The sequence below is a fragment of the Cherax quadricarinatus genome, chromosome 48 (assembly GCF_038502225.1).
Source record: "Cherax quadricarinatus isolate ZL_2023a chromosome 48, ASM3850222v1, whole genome shotgun sequence".
NCBI lineage: Eukaryota > Metazoa > Arthropoda > Malacostraca > Decapoda > Parastacidae > Cherax > Cherax quadricarinatus.
In genome coordinates this window covers 18,474,145-18,497,321 of record NC_091339.1, presented here as the reverse complement: position 1 = coordinate 18,497,321, position 23,177 = coordinate 18,474,145, and the positions used below count along the sequence as shown (strand labels likewise).

The 23,177-nt window shown below is 38.9% G+C and overlaps 1 protein-coding gene across 4 annotated transcripts in view; it reads right to left on the bottom strand.

Moving 5' to 3' along the window:
* Nucleotides 1-17,722, bottom strand: part of LOC128696066 (zinc finger protein 37) — a 50,154-nt gene extending 32,432 nt beyond the window's left edge. Inside the window, exons 1-8 of one of the 4 annotated variants that reach the window (XM_053787083.2) lie at nt 17,606-17,722; nt 16,448-16,505; nt 10,064-10,180; nt 9,221-9,424; nt 5,518-5,761; nt 1,484-1,732; nt 718-813; nt 335-615 (exon numbers count right to left, since the gene is read on the bottom strand). In XM_053787083.2, coding sequence (XP_053643058.2) covers nt 335-615; nt 718-813; nt 1,484-1,732; nt 5,518-5,761; nt 9,221-9,424; nt 10,064-10,143 — 1,154 coding nt within the window. In that variant the 5' untranslated portion in view covers nt 10,144-10,180; nt 16,448-16,505; nt 17,606-17,722. The other 3 variants (XM_053787082.2, XM_053787085.2, XM_053787084.2) reach the window with 3 other exon arrangements.
* Between the last annotated feature and the right edge of the window lie 5,455 nt (nt 17,723-23,177).

Sequence of the window (23,177 nt, the reverse complement as noted above, 5' to 3'; positions counted from 1 at the left end):
GGAGAAAAGTGGTTTTTATGACAATGTGCTGTTGGAGTGTGAACATGGAAACATTTATGAATGAATTCAAGGAAAACCAGTTAGCGAGACTTGAATCCTGAAGCGGCATGGATGGTGCAAGGTGGAAAATGGCTGATGTAGTTAAAATAATTATATACTATTTAACAGATTAAAATAATCAAATGTGAATGGACTCAAACAGCATCTGTTTAAAGTATGATGTCAAAATTAGCTATTGAAAATGATACGAGCAGAATAGATTAAACAAAAGATTATTTGTAGGGTAGGGTATAATAACTAAGTACAGTACAGTTTATCTTAGTGAATTAAAAACCTTGCTTCTTCCTCTTCTAAATCTTCTTCCTCTTCATGTTCCTTAATGGTTACATGGCTTGCAGTGAGAGTCATCTCACAAGCATCAGATTCCTCATACAAGGGATCATCAATAGCAGCCTCCTGGACCGGGTTATTCTTCTGCACAGTACGTTGACGGGCACTTCTTTTTGGTGCTGCATGGTTCACTTGTGGGTTGGTCGAGATGGTGCGAGCTTTATTCCGGCTACCAGGAGGCCGCCCACGCCGTTTTGTAGTTGCCGTTTCATTAGAGTCGGGTTCCTACATTGCACAAAAAAGGTATCATCAGAGTTTCAGATTTTTTTTTTGGATTTTAATATATGCCAAATAAACAGGTTATTAATTTGAGTGCCAACAACTTACCTGTTTTTGCTGGTTCTGTGTTGCCGTTTGCACAGCTCGAGATGGTCGACTCAAATTCTTGTTAGTTGATGGCCTGCTTCTGCTTCGTGTGTTTACCTGGAAAAGATGACAATTATTTTAGATTTTTATTTTTTTCATGTATAGCACTGCTTTCTATTTAGCATCTAATATGACACCAATTTCTAGATACATTAAGAGTAAAAGTAAAAGGAAGTACGTACAAGGAAAATGGCATCAATATGTAAGAGAGGGAGATGGCATCAATATGTAAGACTGAGAGATATAAGCAATTGTTAAAAGAAAGGTGGGGTAGGAGACTACAGATAATAAGGAAGAGGAGGAGGAGGAGGAGGAGGTCAAAGATGTATAGAATAGACTTATAAATGAAATGGTAACTAGTGTGTGTACAACAGCAGTTTTAATTACTCCATAAAGTATCTACTTATTCATGACAATTTATATTAGATCTAATCCCATGACCAGAAATGCTTTACTCAACTTTTTGTCAATACAATAAATAATAATCTCCTTCCTCTTCGAACTAAACCTATCATTAGTAAGACGGTAATTACTCCCAAAGTAAATTTTTTTCAGCCTTATAGAAAAACTCCAGCAAATTAAACATTAACCAAATGATTTATACCTCAAAATAAAATAGGTTAGCTGCCACTTAATACAGTAATGTAATGCAATAATTGTGGAGAAGCAATAAAAGATGCAAAACCCCCTGTGGTTGTTTTGCACAGTAATAAAAATTTTCAATTACCTTAGTCTTATTATCAGCAGAATTCTTTGCCATTAGAATATGGTCCACAAGATGCTTTTTGAGCTGTGTCCATTGTGTGTACTCCTGACCACAGACATTACATGTGAGGTCATCTGTGCTTACAGTGAATTTCTCCTCTGTTTCTCTTTTTATTGAAGTAGTGCCTCCATTTGTTGCCTTTGATGCTGGCAGGACAGTCGTGTTACATGCATTTGGGTCATCATATTCAATAACCAATGACTCTCCAACCTGAAAGCAGTATGTTCTTGCACAAAATCAATTGTTAGTGAAACCTTGATTTAACGAACTAATTGGGGAATATGGGAGGGGGTGAAGAGGGTGTCTAGTAATGCCAATTGTCTAATAAATCCAAATAATGATATTATTATGCCATGAATTTAACAATGAAAGACAATTATGTAAGCAAAGGACTTTGTCTGTTGTTTTCAAAATCAATTTATCCAGGCGATCATAACAACAGCATACAATTCTGTAACCAGTGTTTTTTTTTTATTGTTGTCAAAATCAATCACCCAGCACATTATAGCAATACTGGGCAATTCTGTGCCCAATGGACTTATTCCACTGTTTCTAAAATGATAATCTTTCATTTCTTAGAAACATACAGAGATGTTACAATGGTTAGGCTTACAGTTCATCTGGTTGCAGTTTAAATAAGATTATGATATATACAATATGATAACACTGAACATTCAAAAGAAAGCCATTTATTATGCAAAGTATTTTGGGCAAACTAATTCTAAGACTTGCATACTACTTAATTCTGGTCCTAGTTGATAATGTATAATGGTAGACAAGGTGTGACAGTATAGCATGAGCAATTTGTTACAATCATATGTGACTGAGATTCAAAAAAATAGGTAGAAAAAGAAAGCTAGCTGTTGAAAAGGAATTTGTGCTGAGTATGAGACAGGCTGGACAATTATAGATACTTTACATTAAATTTACAGGTGGGCCCTGCTTTACGGCATTTTGCCAATGAAGCAGGTTTCAATTATGCCCCATTCTTCATTAATTCAGACTTCCTTCAAAAAATATATTCACCACTCACTAAATGCTAAGGATAAAAATATTTTAAGGTAAGAAATGTATGTTTAAATAGCAGGTTGATAGACAGCAACTGCCCAGGGAGGTACTACCATCCTGCCAAGCGAATGTGAAATGGAAACCTGTAATTGTTTCACATGCTGGTAGGATTGCTGGTGTCTTTTTTTCTTTCTCATAAACATGCAAGGTTTCAGGTATGTCTTGCTACTTCTACTTACACTTAGGTCACACTACACATGCATGTACAAGCATATATATACACACACCTCTGGGTTTTCTTCTATTTTCTTACTAGTTCTTGTTCTTGTTCATTTCCACTTATCTCCTTGGGGAAGTAGAACAGAATTCTTCCTCTGTAAGCCACATGTGTCATCAGAGGCAACTAAAATGCTGGGAGCAAGGGGCTAGTAACCCCTTCTCCTGTATATATTACTAAATTTAAAAAGAGAAACTTTCTTTTTTCTTTTTGGGCCACCCTGCCTTGGTGGGATACTGCCAGTTTGTTGAAAAAAAAAAGAAGTAATGTATGTATATGCATTGTTTAGGCCTAGCTCTATTGCTCACTTAATATATGATAATGTAAGCATGTTATCAGGCTTTTATATGCATTTGAAAGTGAAGAAAGGCTATGTTTCACTTTAAAGTGATTTTTGCATTACAGCAGTAGCCTGGAGCCTAACCTGCTGTATAAGTGGGGTCCTCCTGTACATGAGATCAATGATATACCTGAAAGTTTCCATTTATGCACCTATGCACTACTGCACTAAAAAAATCATATTTATAAAGCAGAATGGTTTATGCACAATCTAATTAGTATATTCTGGATAGTCAAATTCTTATTTAATTTTGATAGCCAGCCCATCCTCAAAATATTTTTGTCAGAGCTCAGCATACAGTACCGACTTGGTCATCCAGTACAACCAGAGAGGTTATTTAGAAATACTATGTCAGTGATTACAAAACATGTTATCAATATTAACACAAAGCCAAGCCCAATTTTCTTGGATTCATCAAGAACAGAAGCTGTTAGTTGAGTTTAAAAAGAAAATCCATTAATGACAACACTATTGATACCAAGAGTACATTAAAACTGGAAAAGAAACTGTCCAATGTCATATACTGGAACACACTGCATCTCCTGTGTAATTCAGAAAAATAGAATGCTATATGTTTTGGTATTGGAGAGATGTTTTTTGGGGGGGTGAGTTCTGGGACACGAATGAAGTTAAATACTATATCACCACTATATGTATTTCTACATTCCTCTTCCAATATGAAACATCAAATAACTGCTTAAACCATACTCAACACATACTGCATTGTACAGGAAGCATCTTCATTTCTCTCTCTTCAACAGAAGATACCTTGATTCTGAAAGTTTCCTGATCCAAGGAATTAGATCTACCTTCCCCTTCCTTGGATGAAACCTGATTGCCCCTACTTCCCAGGCATTGAATGACTCCTATGACTTAAGCACATCCCATGAATGACTCAAGAAATCGTAATGACACGATTGCAAATAAACCATACCCCCGGCCGGGATTGAACCCGCGGTCATAGAGTCTCAAAACTCCAGCCCGTCGCGTTAGCCACTAGACCAGCTAGCCACAATAAGATTCATCCAACTAGGTATATTTCTACACCATAGGAAAGTTAGCACAGGCACCTCTGTGACCACAAATGCAAGTTTTTACAGACGAATCTCCAGCTAGCGTGGCCGTGACGAACTCTAGCTCTAGTGGCTAACGCGACGGGCTGGAGTTTTGAGACTCTATGACCGCGGGTTCAATCCCGGCCGGGGGTATGGTTTATTTGCAATCGTGTCATTACGATTTCTTGAGTCATGTTGACGGCAGTGAAGGGACTTGAGCTAGAGTTCGTCACGGCCACGCTAGTTGGAGATTCGTCTGTAAAAACTTGCATTTGTGGTCACAGAGGTGCCTGTGCTAACTTTCCTATGGTGTAGAAATATACCTAGTTGGATGAATCTTATTGTGGCTAGCTGGTCTAGTGGCTAACGCGACGGGCTGGAGTTTTGAGACTCTATGACCGCGGGTTCAATCCCAGCCGGGGGTATGGTTTATCCCATGAATATAACAATAATAATCTCCATGTCTTGGCATGAGGAGAAATGTGTGGGGTTGCTAAGCTCTGATTCAGTAACACAGATACGAGACTGTGCTTTCTGCCATATGTATCTTCCAATATAAAAAAACTAACTGTTTCAGAAACACTGAATACATGCTGTTGTGTAGCTTACTTCTTCACTTATTTCCAAGAACGGTTGAAAAAATAAATAAGACTAGACATGCTTACACCTCTAGACTGAGCTGCAAGATTTAAAAACCGAACATATCCCCCAGTTATTATTTTTGAATGAACTAATGAATGGACTCCAAACTCAAATGTTGAGGCAGGGTAGTTAATATTAAACCCTCAAAATTCAATGGAACAACAATTGAAAGGCTTTTTATAAAATGGTACTATGTACAATATGCCTTTATTTTATCGCTTACGTTCGTTTGTACAGTATCTTTTTTTTCAAACAAATATTTTAACAAATATTTTTAACTTAATTTGTATATACATACCTGAATACAGGTTGAGTCTGTATGGCCAAATTTTCAGGTAAAAAGTACTGGACTGACTTACACTGTACAAATAAAATATTTCTGAAGGGATGAAATCCATATTCTACCTTAAGACCACACAAACAAAATTTACCTGAAAATTTTTGATAATCACTGTGCTACTCTCTACCTTCACCTTACTGTTTACTAGCACTGTGGATTACTGCAGCACTAACAGATAGGAGTCTATTCCCTCAAAATTTGACAATATTATATAATAAAACCTTCTTTTCAGTTTTATTTCCATTCCAACCTTTCATGTGAACCACATAGGTACCAAATACAACAAATATCTAACATTATATAGCTCATAAAACTCTCAACTTTCACATTTACCTTTGGCTGAACAGTAGAGGTACGAGCAGGAGGCACCCCAGATGATGTGGAAGCTGCAGAATCAGAAGGGGCTGTTGGAAGCTGAGTGCCAAAGTCCAGTAATGATGTTTGAGGGTGAGGCAAGTCCTCCTCATGAGGGCTTAGAGGAGTATTTGGAGTTTGAGGTGTTGCAGGTCGGGGCGAGCCAGGAAGTTCACCATGTTGTTCAACCCCTCCCTCAACCTCCAACACAGGATACACAGCACTGACAAATAATTAAATTTTACAAGAAAGTTTTTTCTTAACCCTTTCTTTCTCTTTATATATGGTACTAGAATCAGAACAAAAAGATGCTTCTCTTAAGAACTATATCAACTAAACATCTTACTTAGCCACCTCATATGCCATCTTCTAATTCACGATATGTACTAGCAGAACTTCAAAATATATATTTAAATGTATTCCACTAAGCTTCACATGCTACTGAGTGAGGCAGTACAAGCACATACGTACTCCTAAACACAATTTAACATTGGTTTTTCTGTATTCATAATATTCAAACCACAGTGGTACCTTGACTTACGAGTGCCCCAACTTATGAGTTTTCCCGAGTTACTAGCCAATGCTTGGTCAATTTTTTGCTTTGAGTTATGAGCCAAAATCTGAGTTATGAGTGAGCTTCAGATATGCCACCACTAGTTGGTGCAGTGAACACCACAACATCCACCCAGCATCCCAGGTTTTGTGCTTTTGGTGCAGTTATTTTGCCAAATTTCTTTTTTCTAACCATGGGTCCTAAGAAAGTAAGTGCAAAGGACAGTGCTGAGAAGAAAAGGATGATGTCCATTGAATCGCAGAAAGACACAAGAAAATTGCTTTTGTTTCAGTGTTTTCCTTATGAAACTAGTTATCTAGCACAGTTAGCCTCACAAACACTCTGTTTTCTCTTATAAAAAGACCTCAGAAGTGCAAGAATGGGAAGATATGGTCAGAGTGGTAATTATTTTTACCTCAGGAGTGGCCGCCACCACTCGTCACATAATGACGTATTTTGTTCATTCTAGAGTACATATATATCGTTTTTTTTTTTCAACAAGTCAGCAGTCCCCCACCGAGGCAGGGTGACCCAAAAAGAAAATACTTTCATCATCATTCAAGACTTTCACCTCACTCATGCATAATCACTGTTTTTGCAGAGGCACCCAGATATAACAGTTTAGAAGCATATAAAGATATGTAACATATCCCTCCAAACTGCCAATATCCCAAACCCCTCCTTTAAAGTGCAGGCATTGTACTTCCCATTTCCAGTACTCAAGTCTGGCTATATAAAAATAACCAGTTACCTTGAATCCCTTCACTAAATATTACCCTGCTCACACTCCAACAGCTTGTCAGGTCCCAAAAACCATTCATCTCCATTCACTCCTATCTAACACACTCAAGCACGCTTGCTGGAAGTCCAAGCCCCTTGCCCACAAAACCTCCTTTACTCCCTCCTTCCAACCTTTTCGAGGACAACCCCTACCCCACCTTCCTTCCCCTACAGATTTATACGCTCTCCATGTCATTCTACTTTGATCCATTCTCTCTAAATGACCAAACCACCTCAACAACCCCTCTTCAGCCCTCTGACTAATACTTTTATTAACTCCACACCTCCTAATTTCCACACTCCGAATTTTCTGCATAACATTTACACCACACATTGCCCTTAGACAGGACATCTCCACTGCCTCCAACCGCCTCCTCACGGCAGCATTTACAACCCAAGCTTCACACCCATATAAGTGTTGGTACTACTCTACTTTCATACATTCCCTTCTCTGCCTCCATAGATAACATTTTTTTGTCTCCATATAAACCTCAACGCACCACTCACCTTTTTTCCTTCATCAATTCTATGGTTAACCTCATCCTTCATAAACCCATCCGCTGACATGTCAACTCCCCAATATCTAACAACATTCACTTCTTCCATACTCCCTCTCTCCAATGTGATATATGATTTTTCTTTATCTAAATCATTTGATATCCTCATCACCTTACTCTTATCTATGTTCACTTTCAACTTTCTGCCTTTACACACCCTCCCAAACTCATCCACTAACCTTTGCAACTTTTCTTTAGAATGTCCCATAAGCACAGTATCATCAGTAAAAAGCAACTGTGTCAATTCCCATTTTGTATTTGATTTCCCATAATTTAATTCCACCCCTCTCCCCAATATCCTAGCATTTACTTCTTTTACAACCCCATCTATAAATATATTAAACAACCATGGTGACATTACACATCCTTGTCTAAGACCTACTTTTACTGGGAAGTAATCTCCCTCTCTTGTACACACCCTAACCTGAGCCTCACTATCCTCATAAAATTTCTTTACAGCATTTAGTAACTTACTACCTATTCCATATACATGTACTTGCAACATCTGCCACAGTGCTCCCCTATCCACTCTATCATATGCCTTTTCTAAATCCATAAATGCAATGAAAACTTCCCTACATTTATCTAAATACTGTTTGCATATATGCTTCAATGTAAACACTTGATCTACACATCCCCTACCCACTCTAAAGTCTCCTTGCTCATCTGCAATCCTACATTCTGTCTTACCTCTAATTATTTCAATAATAACCCTACCGTACACTTTTCCTGGTATACTCAGTAAACTTATTCCCCTATAATTTTTACAATCTCTTTTGTCCCCATTCCCTTTATACAAAGGAACTATATATGTTCTCTGCCAATCCCTAGGTACCTTCCCCTCTTTCATACACTTATTAAACAAAAATACCAACCACTCGAACACTATATTCCCCCTGCTTTTAACATTTCTGTCATGATCCCGTCAGTTCCAGCTGCTTTACCCCCTTTCGTTCTACGTAATACCTCACGCACCTCCCCCCCACTCACATCCTGCTCTTCTTCATTCCTAAAAGATGTTATACCTCCCTGGCCAGTACATGAAATTGCCTCCTCTCTTTCTTCATCAACATTTAAAAGTTCCTCAAAATATTCCTGCCATCAACCCAATACCTCCAACTCATGTTTCCATGTTATTTATATTGTTTATTATGTCATATTAGATCAAGTGTGATGGATAAATAAGCCACAGAGTTGATATTAGTGTTATATTGAAGTATTTTCTCCTGCCTCCCAAGAGCCAGGAATTCTACTGGAACGGATTAATGGCATATCAATTAATTTCAGTAAGGAAAATTGATTTGATATACGAGCAAACTGAGTAATGAGCTCAGTCGTGGAACGAATTAAACTCGCAAGTCAAGGTACCACTGTACTAGTAAATTTACCTGTTATAATTATATATAATATTTCAGCTTTTATTCTATTTTCTTTGTTGAATGCAATATCCTGATAAAGTACCCTTTATTAAACATACACATAAAAATGCCTAAAATACGATGCTAATATGTGCTCTGAAAGCCAAAAGGAAGGCATCTGAAGAAAAGTCATTAATAAAAATAATAAATTTCATAACAGACAAGATTAATTAGATGAAGCCCTATTTAACAGTGCCTCAGTGAACTTGGTAAAGTGCAGTATATTTTCCAAGTCTCTACAAATGAGCCCTAAAGTCAATGAAATCCAACTGCATGTTACCCAGCACATTAACTGGAAGTGAGCATCAAGTGAGGTTCATTTGTGCCACTGACCTGTGTTTACTGCACTTTTGTGTTTGGATCTTTCTACATACTTATTAAGCTGAGGTGGAGGTGGAGGTGGTGGAGGTGGACGATCACTAGCTTTCTGTTTGTGACGTCCGGTAATCTCATGATCACGTAGACCTTTAGCGCCCACTGACTTTATGCAGATGTCTACCATGCACCATCGGCAAAGAGCATATATCTCGCCTTTTGATGATGGTCCAACCCATTCATATTCACTTTCATATTTGATACTGCAAAAAAATTTTTATAGTGAATATTGAACAGCATGTCTTAAATAAAATATTGAAAACTACATTACTTTAGTAAACTTTACAAATTTTATGATTTTTTTTTATAAGGCCAAGCTTTTTCTTTTTTCTTTTATAGTACTGTACAGTGATGTACTGCATTAATTAAGTGCAGTAAACGTGCTGCTGACGAGTTGAAATTTGTATATTGTAATTCAAAAAATTCTGCTAAGAACCTATAGACAGTTGTTCTTGGCATCAAGCATACTAAAGCATACCAAAGAAAAAACACATTTACTCATGATATTACTATATAGAGAGGGCTACCATATGCCAAAAAATAATGTTGATTAAATTTATGGTAATAATTTGTCAAAAATTATTACCATAAATTATTTATTATAAAGCATTTTCTAACAAGTTATACATTTATTTCTGACTATTCAGATAAATTAATGTTGAGGAAGAGAATAAAAATTTACAAACAGATTGACTAAACGACCAGGATCGAAAAATTTGAGCTTTTACCTGTGAACTTCTATTGCATCATTTTAATTCAGTATGGAAAATTCTAAGCCTTTAAAACATTTTGAACTTTAGATAGACTGAGAAAAAGAATTGCTATGATATAAAATAACTCACCTGTATTTTGTCTCATATTTTTTACGGCATCGTGTCTGTGATGGGTTGTCAGCCTCTTCCCCGGCTACAAACACTGACATCTTTACCGGTAAGTCATAGCAGTATTCAGAGAATAACCTGAGGAATGGTGAAAAAATTCAGCAAAGCCTTTATTAATAATAAATTTAATAAATTAATGTTAAACAATGAGCTGAAATGCTGTACTGATTTCTTTCAATATTTTAACTGCTATAAGTGTCAAGATGGGTCCTCATTTATAAATACTATTACCATTTTACTATCCTTATGGTAAGCTTTTTTTTTATTAAAAAACTTACCATATTAAATAAAACATATGACAATATGTTTCTAGGTACAGTACATCACTTGACTATCCCTAGTCATAAGCTTATCATACTGTATTTTCTTTTATAAAAGCTGAAAAGTATATCTTAAAAAAAATTAAGGCTCCTACATTTGGGGGTCCCAACTATCAAATGTATGCTCCACTTTGGAACCTATTTTCTCATAGAAAAAATCATTCAAATAATGGATGTTACACACATTTGTGTTATAACAATTATAGTGGACCCTCCCTTTTCGTTGATCTCTGATATCGCCGATTTCCATTTTCACTGACTACAGTATTTTGGTTCTGTTTTCATCGATTTCCTCCATTTTCGTTGATCATATGGAACCCGTCCAGTGCCCAGTGGGCAGACAAAGCCGACTTCCTCATGCATTCTCAGGCAGTGTAGCGCTGTTTCTCGGTGAGTGAACATATCCTGCCAGGTCATACGAAACATTTCATAATAATCCAGTGTTTTTGGCACTTGTTTATTGCGTATGACTACTAAATAAACTACCATGGCCCCAAAGAAAGCACCTAGTGCCAGCCCTTTGGTAAAGAAAGTGAGGAACACCGTAGAAGTGAAAAACAAAATTGTTCAAAAATATGATAGTGGCATATGCATTGCTAAACTTGGCAGGATGTAAGGGAAGGTGCCATCAACGATCAGCTCCACTGTGGCAAAGAGAAAAGAAATCATGGACGCTGATGTTGCGAAAGGGGTGAATGTGATAACCAAACAGAGATCCCAAACAACTGAAGAAGTGGAGAAATTGTTGTTGGTGTAGATCAGAGAGAAAGAGTTAGCAGGAGATAGTGTTATGTAGTCGATAATTTGTGAAAAAGCAAGGCAGTTGCATGGCGATCTCATAAAGAAAACTGCCTGAAACGAGTGCTGATGTTGGTGAATTTAAGGCCAGCAAAGACTGGTTCAAAAAATCCTAGAAGTGAAGTGGCATACACAGTGTTGTAAGGCATGGTGAGGGTGCCAGTTCAGACAAACAAGCGGCTGAAAAATTTGTGCGGGAATTCAAAGGTTATGTAGAGGCTGAAAAATTCCAACCCCAACAAGTGTTCAGTTATGACAAAACAGGCCTGTTTTGGAAGAAAATGCTAAAGAGGACCTACATCACACAGGAGGAAAAGGCACTCCCAGGACACAAGCCTATGAAAGACAGGCTAACTCTCTTGTTGTGTGGTAATGCTAGTGGGGATTTCAAAGTGAAGCCTTTACTCGTGTATCACTCTGAAAATCCCAGAGTGTTCAAGAAAAACAGTGTTGTCAAAAGTAAATTGTGTGTGATGTGGAAGGCTAACAGTAGGGCATAGGTCACTAGGGAAATTTTCCTGGAATGGTTCAATGAAGTGTTTGGCCCGAGTGTGAAGAAATACCTCCTGAATAATAAATTGCTACTCAAGTGCCTCCTGTTAGTGGACAATGCTCCTGCCCATCCTCCAGACTTGGAAGACCAATTGTCTAAGGAATTCAGTCTTATAATGGTGAAGTTCTTGCCTCCTAACACCACTCCTCTCATCCAGCCCATGGACCAGCAGATCATTGCAAACTTCAAAAAACTGTACACCAAAGGAATGTTTCAGAGGTGCTTTGACTCTGAATTGACCCTAAGAGATTTCTGGAAGAATCACTTCAACATCTTCCACTGCATAAGCCTTACAGATAAGGCTTGGGAGGGAGTGACTTCCAGGACGATGAACTCTGCTTGGAGAAAACTGTGGCCAGACTGTGTCCAAAAGAAGGATTTTGAAGGGTTTGTGCAATCAACAGTGACACTGGGGAATTTCATGGGGTTGGATGTGAGTGGCGAAGATGAGCTGAAAGAGCTTCATCTGCAACAGCAACAGGAAAACTGCTTCAGAGGAGGAGGAAGAGAGATGGAAGAAGGTGCCTTCTTCAAAGATTAAGGAGATTTGTGCAATGTGGACTAAAGTGCGTTCATTTGTGGAGGAACATCACCTTGAGAAAGCTGTTGCAATCAGTTATGGCAGCTTTTACAATGACAATGCCATGTCCCATTTTAGGCAAATCTTAAAGAGATGCCAGAAACATAGCACTCTGGACAGTTATTTTGTGTGACAGGGGTCCAGTGACTCTCAAGCTGGTCCTAGTGGCATTAAAAAACAAAGGAGGGAAGTGACCCCAGATAAGGACATGGTACCAAGAGTCCTTTTCTAGCAAGATAGCCCCCCTAAAAATAAGAATTCATTTTAGGGTATGAAACTGCCTTCAGCTAAGTTTATTACCACTGAAACTTGTTTAGTTATCAGAGCTTTGCAGCCCACTTCTTGCCCACATTATGCAGGTGGAGGTAGTGGAGATGTCCTGTCTAAGGGCAATGTGTGGTGTAAATATTATGCAGAGAATTCGTAGTGTGGATATTAGGAGGTGTGGAGTTACTAAAAGTATTAGTCAAGAGGGCTGAAGAGGGGTTGTTGAGGTGGTTTGGTTATTTAGAGAGAATGGATCAAAGTAGAATGACTTGGAGAGCAGATAAATCTGTAGGGGAAGGAAGGTGGGGTATGGGTCATCCTTGAAAAGGTTGGACGGAGGGGGTAAAGGTTTTGTGGGTGAGGGGCTTGGACTTTCAGCAAGTATGCATGAGCATATTAGATAGGAGTGAGTGGAGACGAATGGTTTTTGGGACTTTTTTTTTTTTTAACACATCAGCTGTTTCCTGCTAAGGCAGGGTGGCCCAAGAAAGGAAAACTTTCATCATTCACTCCATCACTATCTTGCCAGAGGCATGCTTACATTACAGTTATAAAGCTGCAACATTAACACACTTCCTTCAGAGTGTAGACACTGTACTTTCCATTCCCAGGAATCAAGTCCGGCCTGCCGGTTTCCCTGAATCCCTTCACAAATGTTACCTTACTTACACTCCAACAGCACGTCAAGTCCTAAAAACCATTTGTCTCCATTCAATCCTGTCTAACATGCTCACACATGCTTGCTGGAAATCCAAGCCCCTCGCACACAAAACCTCCTTTACCCCCTCCTTCCAACCCTTTCTTGGTCGACCCCTACCTTGCCTTCCCTCCACTACAGATTTATACACTCTCAAAGTCATTATATTTCGTTCCATCCTCTCTACATGTCCAAACCATCTCAATAACCCCTCCTCAGCCCTCTGGATAATAGTTTTGGTAATCCCACACCTCCTCCTAATCTCCAAACTACAGATTCTCTGTATTATATTCACACAACACACTGCCCTCAGAAATGACATCTCCACTGCCTCTAGCCTTCTCCTTCTTGCAACATTCACAACCCATGCCTCACACCCATACAATAGTGTTGGTATAACTATACTCTCATACATTCCCCTCTTTGCTTTCATGGATAAAGTTCTTTGTCTCCACAGACTCCTCAGTGCACCATTCACCTTTTTCCCCTCGTCAATTCTATGATTCACCTCATCCTTCATAGACCCATCTGCTGACATGTCCACTCCCAAATATCTGAACACATTCACCTCCTCCATACTCTCTCCCTCCAATCTGATATCTAATCTTCTGTTACCTAATTTTTTTATCCTCATCACCATACTCTTTCCTATATTCACTTTTAATTTTCTTCTTTTACATACCATACCAAACTCATCAACCAACCTCTGCAACTTCTCTTCAGAAACTCCCAAAAGCATAGTGTTATCAGCAAAGAGCAACTGTGACAACTCCCACTTTGTGTTAGATTCTTTATCTTTTAACCCCACACCTCTTGCCAACACTCGAGCATTTGCTTCTCTTACAACTCCATTTATAAATATCCTGAACAACCATGGTGACATCACACATCCCTGTCTAAGGCCTACTTTTACTGGAAAATAATCTACCTCTTGCCTACATACTCTAACCTGAGCCTCACTATCCTCGTAAAAACTTTTCACTGCTTTCAATAACCTACCTCCTATTCCACACATCTGCAACATCTGCCACATTGCTCCCCCTATCCACACTATCATGTGCCTTTTCCAAATCCATAAATGCCACAAAAACCTCTTTACCCTTATCTAAATAATGTTCACCTATATGTTTCACTGCAAACACTTGGTCTACACACCCCCTACCTTTCCTTGTTCATCTGCTATCCTGCTCTCTGTCTTACTCATAATTCTTTCAATAATAACTCTACCATACACTTTACCAGGTATACTCAACAGATTTATTCCCCTATAATTTTTACACTCTCTTTTGTTCCCTTTGCCTTTATACAAAGGAACTATGCAGGTTCTCTGCCAATGCCTAGGTATCTTACCCTCTTCCATACATTTATTAAATAAAAACACTAACCACTCCAAAACTATATTCCCAACTGCTTTTAACATTTCTATCTTCATCCCATCAATCCCAGCTGCTTTACCCCCTTTCATTCTACTCACTGTCCCACTCACTTCCCCCACACTCACAACTGGTTCTTCCTCACTCCTACAAGATGTTATTCCTCCTTGCCCTATACACGAAATTACAGCTTCCCTATCTTCATCAACATTTAACAATTCCTCAAAATATTCCCTCCATCTTCCTGATACCTCTAACTCTCCATTCAGTAACTCTCCTCTCCTATTTTAAACTAACAAATCCATTCTTTCCCTAGGTTTCTTAACTTATTAATCTCACTCCAAAACTTTTTCTTATTTTCAACAAAATTTGCTGATAACATCTTCCAGGACTTGTGTCCTGGAAATGGGAAGTACAATGTCTGCACTTTAAAGGAGGGGTTCGGGATACTGGCAGTTTGGAGTGACTATCTAAACTGTCATATCTGGGTCTCTGCAAAGACAGTGATTATGTATGAGTGATGGTGAAAATGTTGAAAGATAATGAAAGTTTTTTTTCTTTTTGGGGTTTTCTTTCTTTTTGGGTCACCCTGCCTCGGTGGGAAATGGCCGACGTGTAAAAAATAAATAAATAAATAATAACCATTTTTACAACAAAAGTGCTAAGCTAAATCTAACCATAATTAAGAGTGAAAAGTATTGTTTGGTAAAGGAGTACTTATCTAGTTTAATTCTTTAATTAATTAAGTATTATATGGAGATATTGCAGTACAGTACTTTGCTTAACCTAACCTTGTCAAATTCTGTGTAAAAAAAAAAAATTGTATTTAGAACTGAAAAGTTACAAAATTATAAGTATTATTGGTTAATGGTTCTAAGGGTCACTGCCCCCACAGCTCAGTCTCAGACTACGCTTAATAAATCAGAAAGTAAATACTGTACTACAGGGCTAAGAACTATTAGGAAATGCACAGGAAAGCAAAGATAAGTGTATAGTGAATGTTTGAAGTCTGTATGATTTGAATATCATCCTACATGTTCATGAGACAGAAAGAAAATATCAGTAATTGCATATACCATAAACATTATAGATACACAGTGGACTATTTATGATAACTTAACCTACAATATCCTCCACTTCTCTAATGAAATTAATTCACAAAGAAAAGATATTTTGATGGTTCCAAGATAAAAGAGTAGTGTATTACAATGATTAAATACACAGAAAGTCCTAACCCTGGGTGGGCTATTCAGCACTGCATGGCAAAGAGCAGGATGAAGGCAAAGTTAGCACAGTAGGAAAGGAAATTTTTAGGCTGACCCTATTTGACCATCAGTTGGGTGCCCAAATTGCATTGCCAGATGTACCTACCACCTTAGTCTATTTTCAATTTGCTTATTTTTTTAAATACTGTATACTTCTCAAAATTAACCTAATTTGTCCAAAATGCTCTACATAACATGGGGCTTTCTATATAATAAGTACATGGCTGATGGGTGAATAGACACAAGTTTTTAGTTATTAATTATTATAATCAAATAAATTGCTAAACTGACAGGCTTTTAGTTAGGCCAGCTTACAATGGTTTACAGATATAAGTTTAAATCTGCACAATAGCTGAGGGCACAAACACACATTATAGGCATACATATATATATATATGTAGTTATGTAAATTTAACCTAGGATAACTAAGTTGAATCATGTGACCTTTTGGGTCTTTTAAGATTAGGATAAAGGAAGTAAAACAGTACTCACCTAGTTGAGGTTGCAGGGGTCGAGTCCTAGCTCCTGGCCCCGCCTCTTCACTGGTTGTCTTATATTCAGACAGAAAGAAAATATATTGAGTCTTATATTGAGTAGAGTCATCGCCAAGAACCCCCAAGTCAATCAACACCCATTATTAAATAATATATATATATATATATATATATATATATATATATATATATATATATATATATATATATATATATATATATAAACTAGGTCCAAATCTGAATGGGCCATACAGGAATAAACCCCTAAGTACCTATTTCCTGCTGGATGAACAACATAAGCAACTGTATGGATTATTATTATTATAATAATCAAGGGGAAGCGCTAAACCCGTAGGGTTATACAGCGCCTGTGGGGGGATGTGGAAGGTACTCTGGCTTAATTTAGGGAACTGGAGCACATACCCAATTCCCTAGATCAAGAGGCCCTCACCAGCATCAAGGAACCTTCCTTGAGGGGTAACTGTATGGGGATGTTCCTGTATATCTCGACCCACCCGGGAATCGAACCCGGGACTTTCCTCTTGTCAACCCAACGCATTACCACTGTTTCACATATAATAAAACTAGACAGTGGTGTACTAGGTAGCACATTTCATCAAGTGGATGCTAAGAAAGGTTTTATTAGAGGTGAGGTGCAGCAGGTGTTACATGAGACTGTGTGAGTGTGACCCGCCACACAACACCATACAAGACACATGCCAACACCAGGGTACCAAGCCACAGATATTGTGAAAAAGCCTTTATTGTGACAACATTTCACTCTGATGAAGCGAAAGGTTGTCATAATAAAAGCTTGTTTTGCATAAATGTGCTTTACTGCAAGTGGAAGAAGCAAGATGGAGGCCCTGTGGGAAGGAGGTGCGCGGCGGGTCACCTTACCACTCATCATATCTCCCTCCCTCACTCATCACATGACTCACAAATATCTGGAATTAAAGATTATACACTACTTCAACAGGTGTTCAACAGACAAAGTACAGTATAGCGTATTTACTCACTTAACAGACGAAATACTGCAGGGCTAAAGTGACACCCCGCGCAAATACCATCCTCCCACAACCAGCATTATCACATCGCTTACAACGCTTTGTCTACCTAATTAACTTAAATATTAATGCAGTCTCCTAGCAATTACCCGGCTCAGGTCACAGCAGATTCCATGGGGTCCTCATATTTACGAAACGATAAATAAATGTAAATATATAGGAGCGGAGTGGTCGGTGGGTCGTTGTTGACCGACGCGTTACCGTCGCCTCCAGTAATTTAAATTATGATAGACCTACTCTTGATAGGCTCTGTATCCAAGGAATTGGAGCTACTTTCTATAAAGTTGAACCTAATTAGCTCGCATTCTTCAGGCGCTGTATGATCCTTTACTGGTTTAGAGATTCCCCATAAGCATATTATTATTATTATAATCAAGGGGAAGCGCTGAACCCGTAAGATTATACATAGTTTTAGTAAGTTTATTCAGGTATACACAAATATAGATACATAGATTATCATACATAGCAGCATATGCGAACCCAGGATAACTCAAAAAAGTCAGTGACTTATTTTTATTGGGGTCCTTTGAATACCCACATGCTATAAATGGATTATTATTGTAATTATAATCATGGGGAGCGCTAAACCCGTAGGATTATACAGCGCATGTGGGGGGATGGAAGGTATTCACGTTCAGTTCATCGAACTGGAGCACAGATCCAATTCCCTAGATCAAGAGCTCCTCCTTTGAGAACATAAGAACATAAGAACATAAGAACGAAGGAACACTGCAGAAGGCCTACTGGCCCATGCGAGGCAGGTCCAAGTCTCCTACCGGCTTAAGCCAATGCACCCAACCTAGTCAGGTCAGGTCACATTGACTTAAGGGAAGAACACGGCAACTGACCTGGTAGCACAAGCTATCAGGTCTAACTCACACCCACCCACATCTACTCATGTATTTATCCAACCTATTTTTAAAGCTACACAACGTTCTGGCCTCTATAACGGTATTTGGGAGTTTGTTCCACTCATCCACAACTCTATTACCAAACCAGTACTTTCCTATATCCTTCCTGAATCTGAATTTTTCCAACTTAAAACCATTGCTGCGAGTCCTGTCTAGGCTAGATATTTTCAGCACACTATTTACATCCCCTTTATTTATTCCTGTCTTCCATTTATACACCTCAATCATATCCCCCCTAATTCTACGTCTTTCTAGAGAGTGCAGTTTCAGGGCCCTTAGTCTATCCTCATAGGGAAGGTTTCTGATACATGGGATCAACTTTGTCATCCTCCTTTGTACATTTTCCAGAGAATTTATATCCATTCTGTAATACGGTGACCAAAACTGTGCAGCATAATCTAAATGAGGCCTAACCAAGGATGTATAGAGTTGAAGAACAACCTGAGGACTCCTATTATTTATGCTTCTTGATATGAAGCCAAGGATTCTATTAGCTTTATTGCGAACACTTATGCACTGTTGTCTTGGTTTCAGATTACTGCTAACCAGAACTCCTAAATCTTTTTCGCAATCCGTAATATTAAGATCCACATTATTTAGTTTATATGTGGCATGGTTATTGTCCTGTCCAACATTTAGAACTTTGCATTTGTCTATATTAAACTGCATCTGCCACTTCTCCGACCACTGCATCAGTCTATTCAAATCTTCCTGGAGTGCTCGAATGTCCTCGTCAGAATGAATTCGACGGCCTATTTTGGTGTCATCGGCAAACTTGCCGATGTCGCTCTTTATGCCCTCATCTATGTCGTTTATGTAGATTGTGAACAGCAGGGGGCCCAACACTGACCCCTGTGGAACACCGCTCGTGACGCTTCCCCACTCTGATTTCTCCCCATTTATGCAAACTCTCTGCTGCCTATTTGTCAACCATGCCTCTATCCAGGAAAAAATTTCTCCTCCTATTCCATGTGCTTTAATTTTCCTCAATAGTCTCTGATGTGGGACCCTGTCAAAAGCCTTACTGAAGTCCATATACACAATATCATATTCATTACCATGATCTACCTCCTCAAATACCTTAGTGAAAAAAGTTAATAAATTCGTAAGGCAGGAACGCCCCTTTGTAAAACCATGCTGAGATTCGTTGATTAATTTATGCTTTTCAAGGTGGCTACGAACTGCCTCGGCAATTATTGATTCCATAAATTTTTCCACTATGGAGGTTAGGCTTATTGGTCTATAGTTCGAAGCTATGGACCTGTCACCTGTTTTGAAAATAGGTATCACATTTGCCATTTTCCACTTATCTGGCACCATGCCAGTTTGTAGTGATATGTTGAAAAGATTAGCCAAAGGTGTGCTAAGCTCCTCTTTACATTCCTTTAGAACCCTTGCATACAGTTCATCAGGGCCTGGGGATTTATTAGGTTTTAATTTATCTATTTGCCTAAGGACCATGTCACTTGTGACCCTAATAGTGCACAGTTTATTATCGTCCTGTTCTACATAATTTATCATTACTGGAATATCGCTGGTATCCTCCTGTGTAAAAACTGAGAGGAAGTATGTGTTAAAAATTCTACACATTTCCTTATCACTGTCAGTGAGCTGACCCGAGGAACTTTTGAGTGGGCCTATCTTGTCCCTGATCTTACTTCTGTATACCTGAAAGAATCCTTTTGGGTTAGTCTTCGATTCTCTTGCAACTTTAACCTCATAATCTCTTTTTGCTTTTCTAATTCCCTTTTTTATTTCTCTCTTTAACTGAATATATCGATTTCTCAATTGCCCCTCTCCTCTTTTGATTTGCCTATATATGCCTCTCTTTTGACCAATCAGATATTTTAATCTATTGTTCATCCATTTAGGATCATTTTTGTTTGATCTGATTTCCCTATTTGGAACATAATTTGACTGAGCAGCTAGAACTATGCCCTGGAAAGCATCATATCGGCAACCATCACCACCTACCTGACCCTTAGTCAGGTCATTCCAGTTCAGCCCACCTAAGTAATTTTTCAGTCCTATGAAATCAGCCAAGCGAAAGTTAGGGACGGAGACTTGATTGCCATTATTAGGGGAATTCCATGATATATTAAAACTGAGTGATTTGTGATCACTTTCCCCAAGCTCATCATTAACCTCAAGATTATTAATTAGTGTTTCCCTACTGGCAAGAACCAAGTCAAGGAGGTTATTTCCCCTAGTTGGCTCTGTCACAAACTGTTTTAAAAAACAATCCTGGATCGTATCAAGAAAGTCACCTGACTCTAAATTTCCTGTCAAATTGCTCCAGTCAATCTGTCTATAGTTGAAATCTCCCATTAGCACAACATTTTCGTATGTAGATGCCTTACGAATTTCGTCCCATAGAAGTTTACTGCACTCCCTATCAAGATTTGGGGCCCTGTAAATCACACCCAAAATTAGTTTTTCTCGGCCCTCGAGAAGCTGTAACCAAACAGATTCAGTGGCTGACGCTTCTAATTTAATATCTTGTCTAACACAACAATTTAAATTGTCTCTGACATACATCGCTACTCCACCACCTTTCCTGTTGACCCTGTCAGTGTGGAATAATTTATAGCCTTGTATGTGACATTCAGAGGGCATCTCTCTATCTTTCAGATTAAGCCAGGTCTCTGTTATAGCAATAATATCTATGTTTCCTGCACTTGCAATTAATCTTAGCTCATCTATCTTATTTCTTACACTCCTGCTATTAGTATAGTAAACCTTAAGGGAGCTAGTCCCTTGCTGCCCTCTGCTGTCCCCCTTTGTTTGCTGACCTGATCTATTGTCTTTATTTATAACTTCATGCTGAATGCCTTTTATACATTTACTGTTTCCAACCCAAGTGTTGCAACCTGCTTGTTTCCCACACACACCCATACCTCTATCTTCCTTCAGTTTAAAATCATAGGCATTTCACCAATGGCCTTCTCAATCGAGTCTGCAAGTGCTACCACCCCAGCCCCAGAGAGATGTACCCCATCCCTTGCATACATATCATGTTTGCCATAAAAGTTGTTCCAGTTGTCAATGAATGGGATTGCAAGTTCCTTGCAGTATCTGTCTAGCCAGCAATTTACACCAATTGCCCTAGACAACCATTCATTTCCTACTCCCCTTCTAGGCAAGATGCTACATATGATTGGGATCCCTCCCTTAGACTTAATGAAATCTATAGCTGACCTGTACTTATCTAGCAGCTCTTCTCTCCTACCCTTCCCAATATCATTTCCACCAGCACTGAGACAGATAATGGGCTTGTTCCCATTACCTGACGTGATATTATCCAGCCTGTTGACAATGTCCCCAACACCAGCTCCAGGGAAGCACACTCTATCTCTCATCTTCTTATTCCTATTACAAAAAGCACGGTCAATATATCTTACCTGAGAGTCACCAACCACAAGAATGCGCTTGCCTCCATTAGCAGGGGCAGTAGTACCCTTACCTTCACTGGCCACTGAAGTACATTCATCCTGAAGAACAGAGAAGCGATTTCCTACCTTCAGATCTTCACTCTTAACTTTCCTTACTCTGATGCGCCTTCCATTACTGTGAACCACTCGCCACTTGTAGCAGGTGCTGGACTGCACCTCACTGCTGGTAGCCGTTGCTACCTCCCCAGCTACAGCCTCCTCACAGCGAGAGACAGACTGCACCTCACTGCTAGAAGCCTCATTCCCCACATCTCCAGCCACCTCACACTCTCTCCCAGACCCATTGAGGTGGACCTTCAGCCTCCTAATCTCCTCCTGGAGAAGCAAGACCTCCTCCTTCAACTCTCCAACCTCAATTTTTAAAACACTGCAGGAGCAAGCCATGCTTTGTAACCGTCCACACTAATCCCCAAAGCAGCTCAGGGTCTGTGACCTCACGTGACGACTGACCACTGAGTATATTATAAAAGGAGATAATATCTTAATATTATACTATAAAGGAGATATACTACGAATAAGGTAAAATGAGTTATTTATATTTGTGTGTTAGCTAAAACAATAAAAAAACATTCTTCCTTTCTGTCACTACATTCATTAGGTACATTTTAGCTCTCTTCTTGAACTGGTTCATGTAAATTGTGAGTTCATTACCTCTGTAACTTGCTCAGCTATCAAAACTTTGGAGTCCAGTCCCTGGACCAATTATGTACCTCTGTAATCTTTTGACTGTGTGATGAATGGTTTGAAAAACCGACAAGTTGAAGATTGAGACACTTATGCAGCATATGGGAATCATTATTCAGGAAACGTTTCTCCACACAGTGGCTTCATCAGTCCAATACAAAGAGGAAGGCGTAAGGAGAGGAGGAGTATGAGGTAATCAGTCCCTCAGCCTGCAGTCGATGTGTTCAGTCCATCAATCTTGTAGAATCTTGTAGAATGTACATTCTACAAGATTGATGGACTGAACACATCGACTCCAGGCTGAGGGACTGATTACCTCATACTCCTCCCCTCCTTACGCCTTCCTCTTTGTATTGGACTGATGAAGCCACTGTGTGGCGAAACGTTTCCTGAATAATGATTCCCATATGCTGCATAAGTGTCTCAATCTTCAATCTTTTGACTACCGCCCACAGGATGGGTATGGGGTGAATAATAAACATATTAAACTAACTGCTATGACTGGCTTTGACATGTGCAGGTAGTCTGTTTCATTCCTTTATTGCTGCACAATAAAAGGTGTTTGAAGCCTGGCCACTGACTGTGGGTACTATAATGTGTTGTCTCCCCCTAGT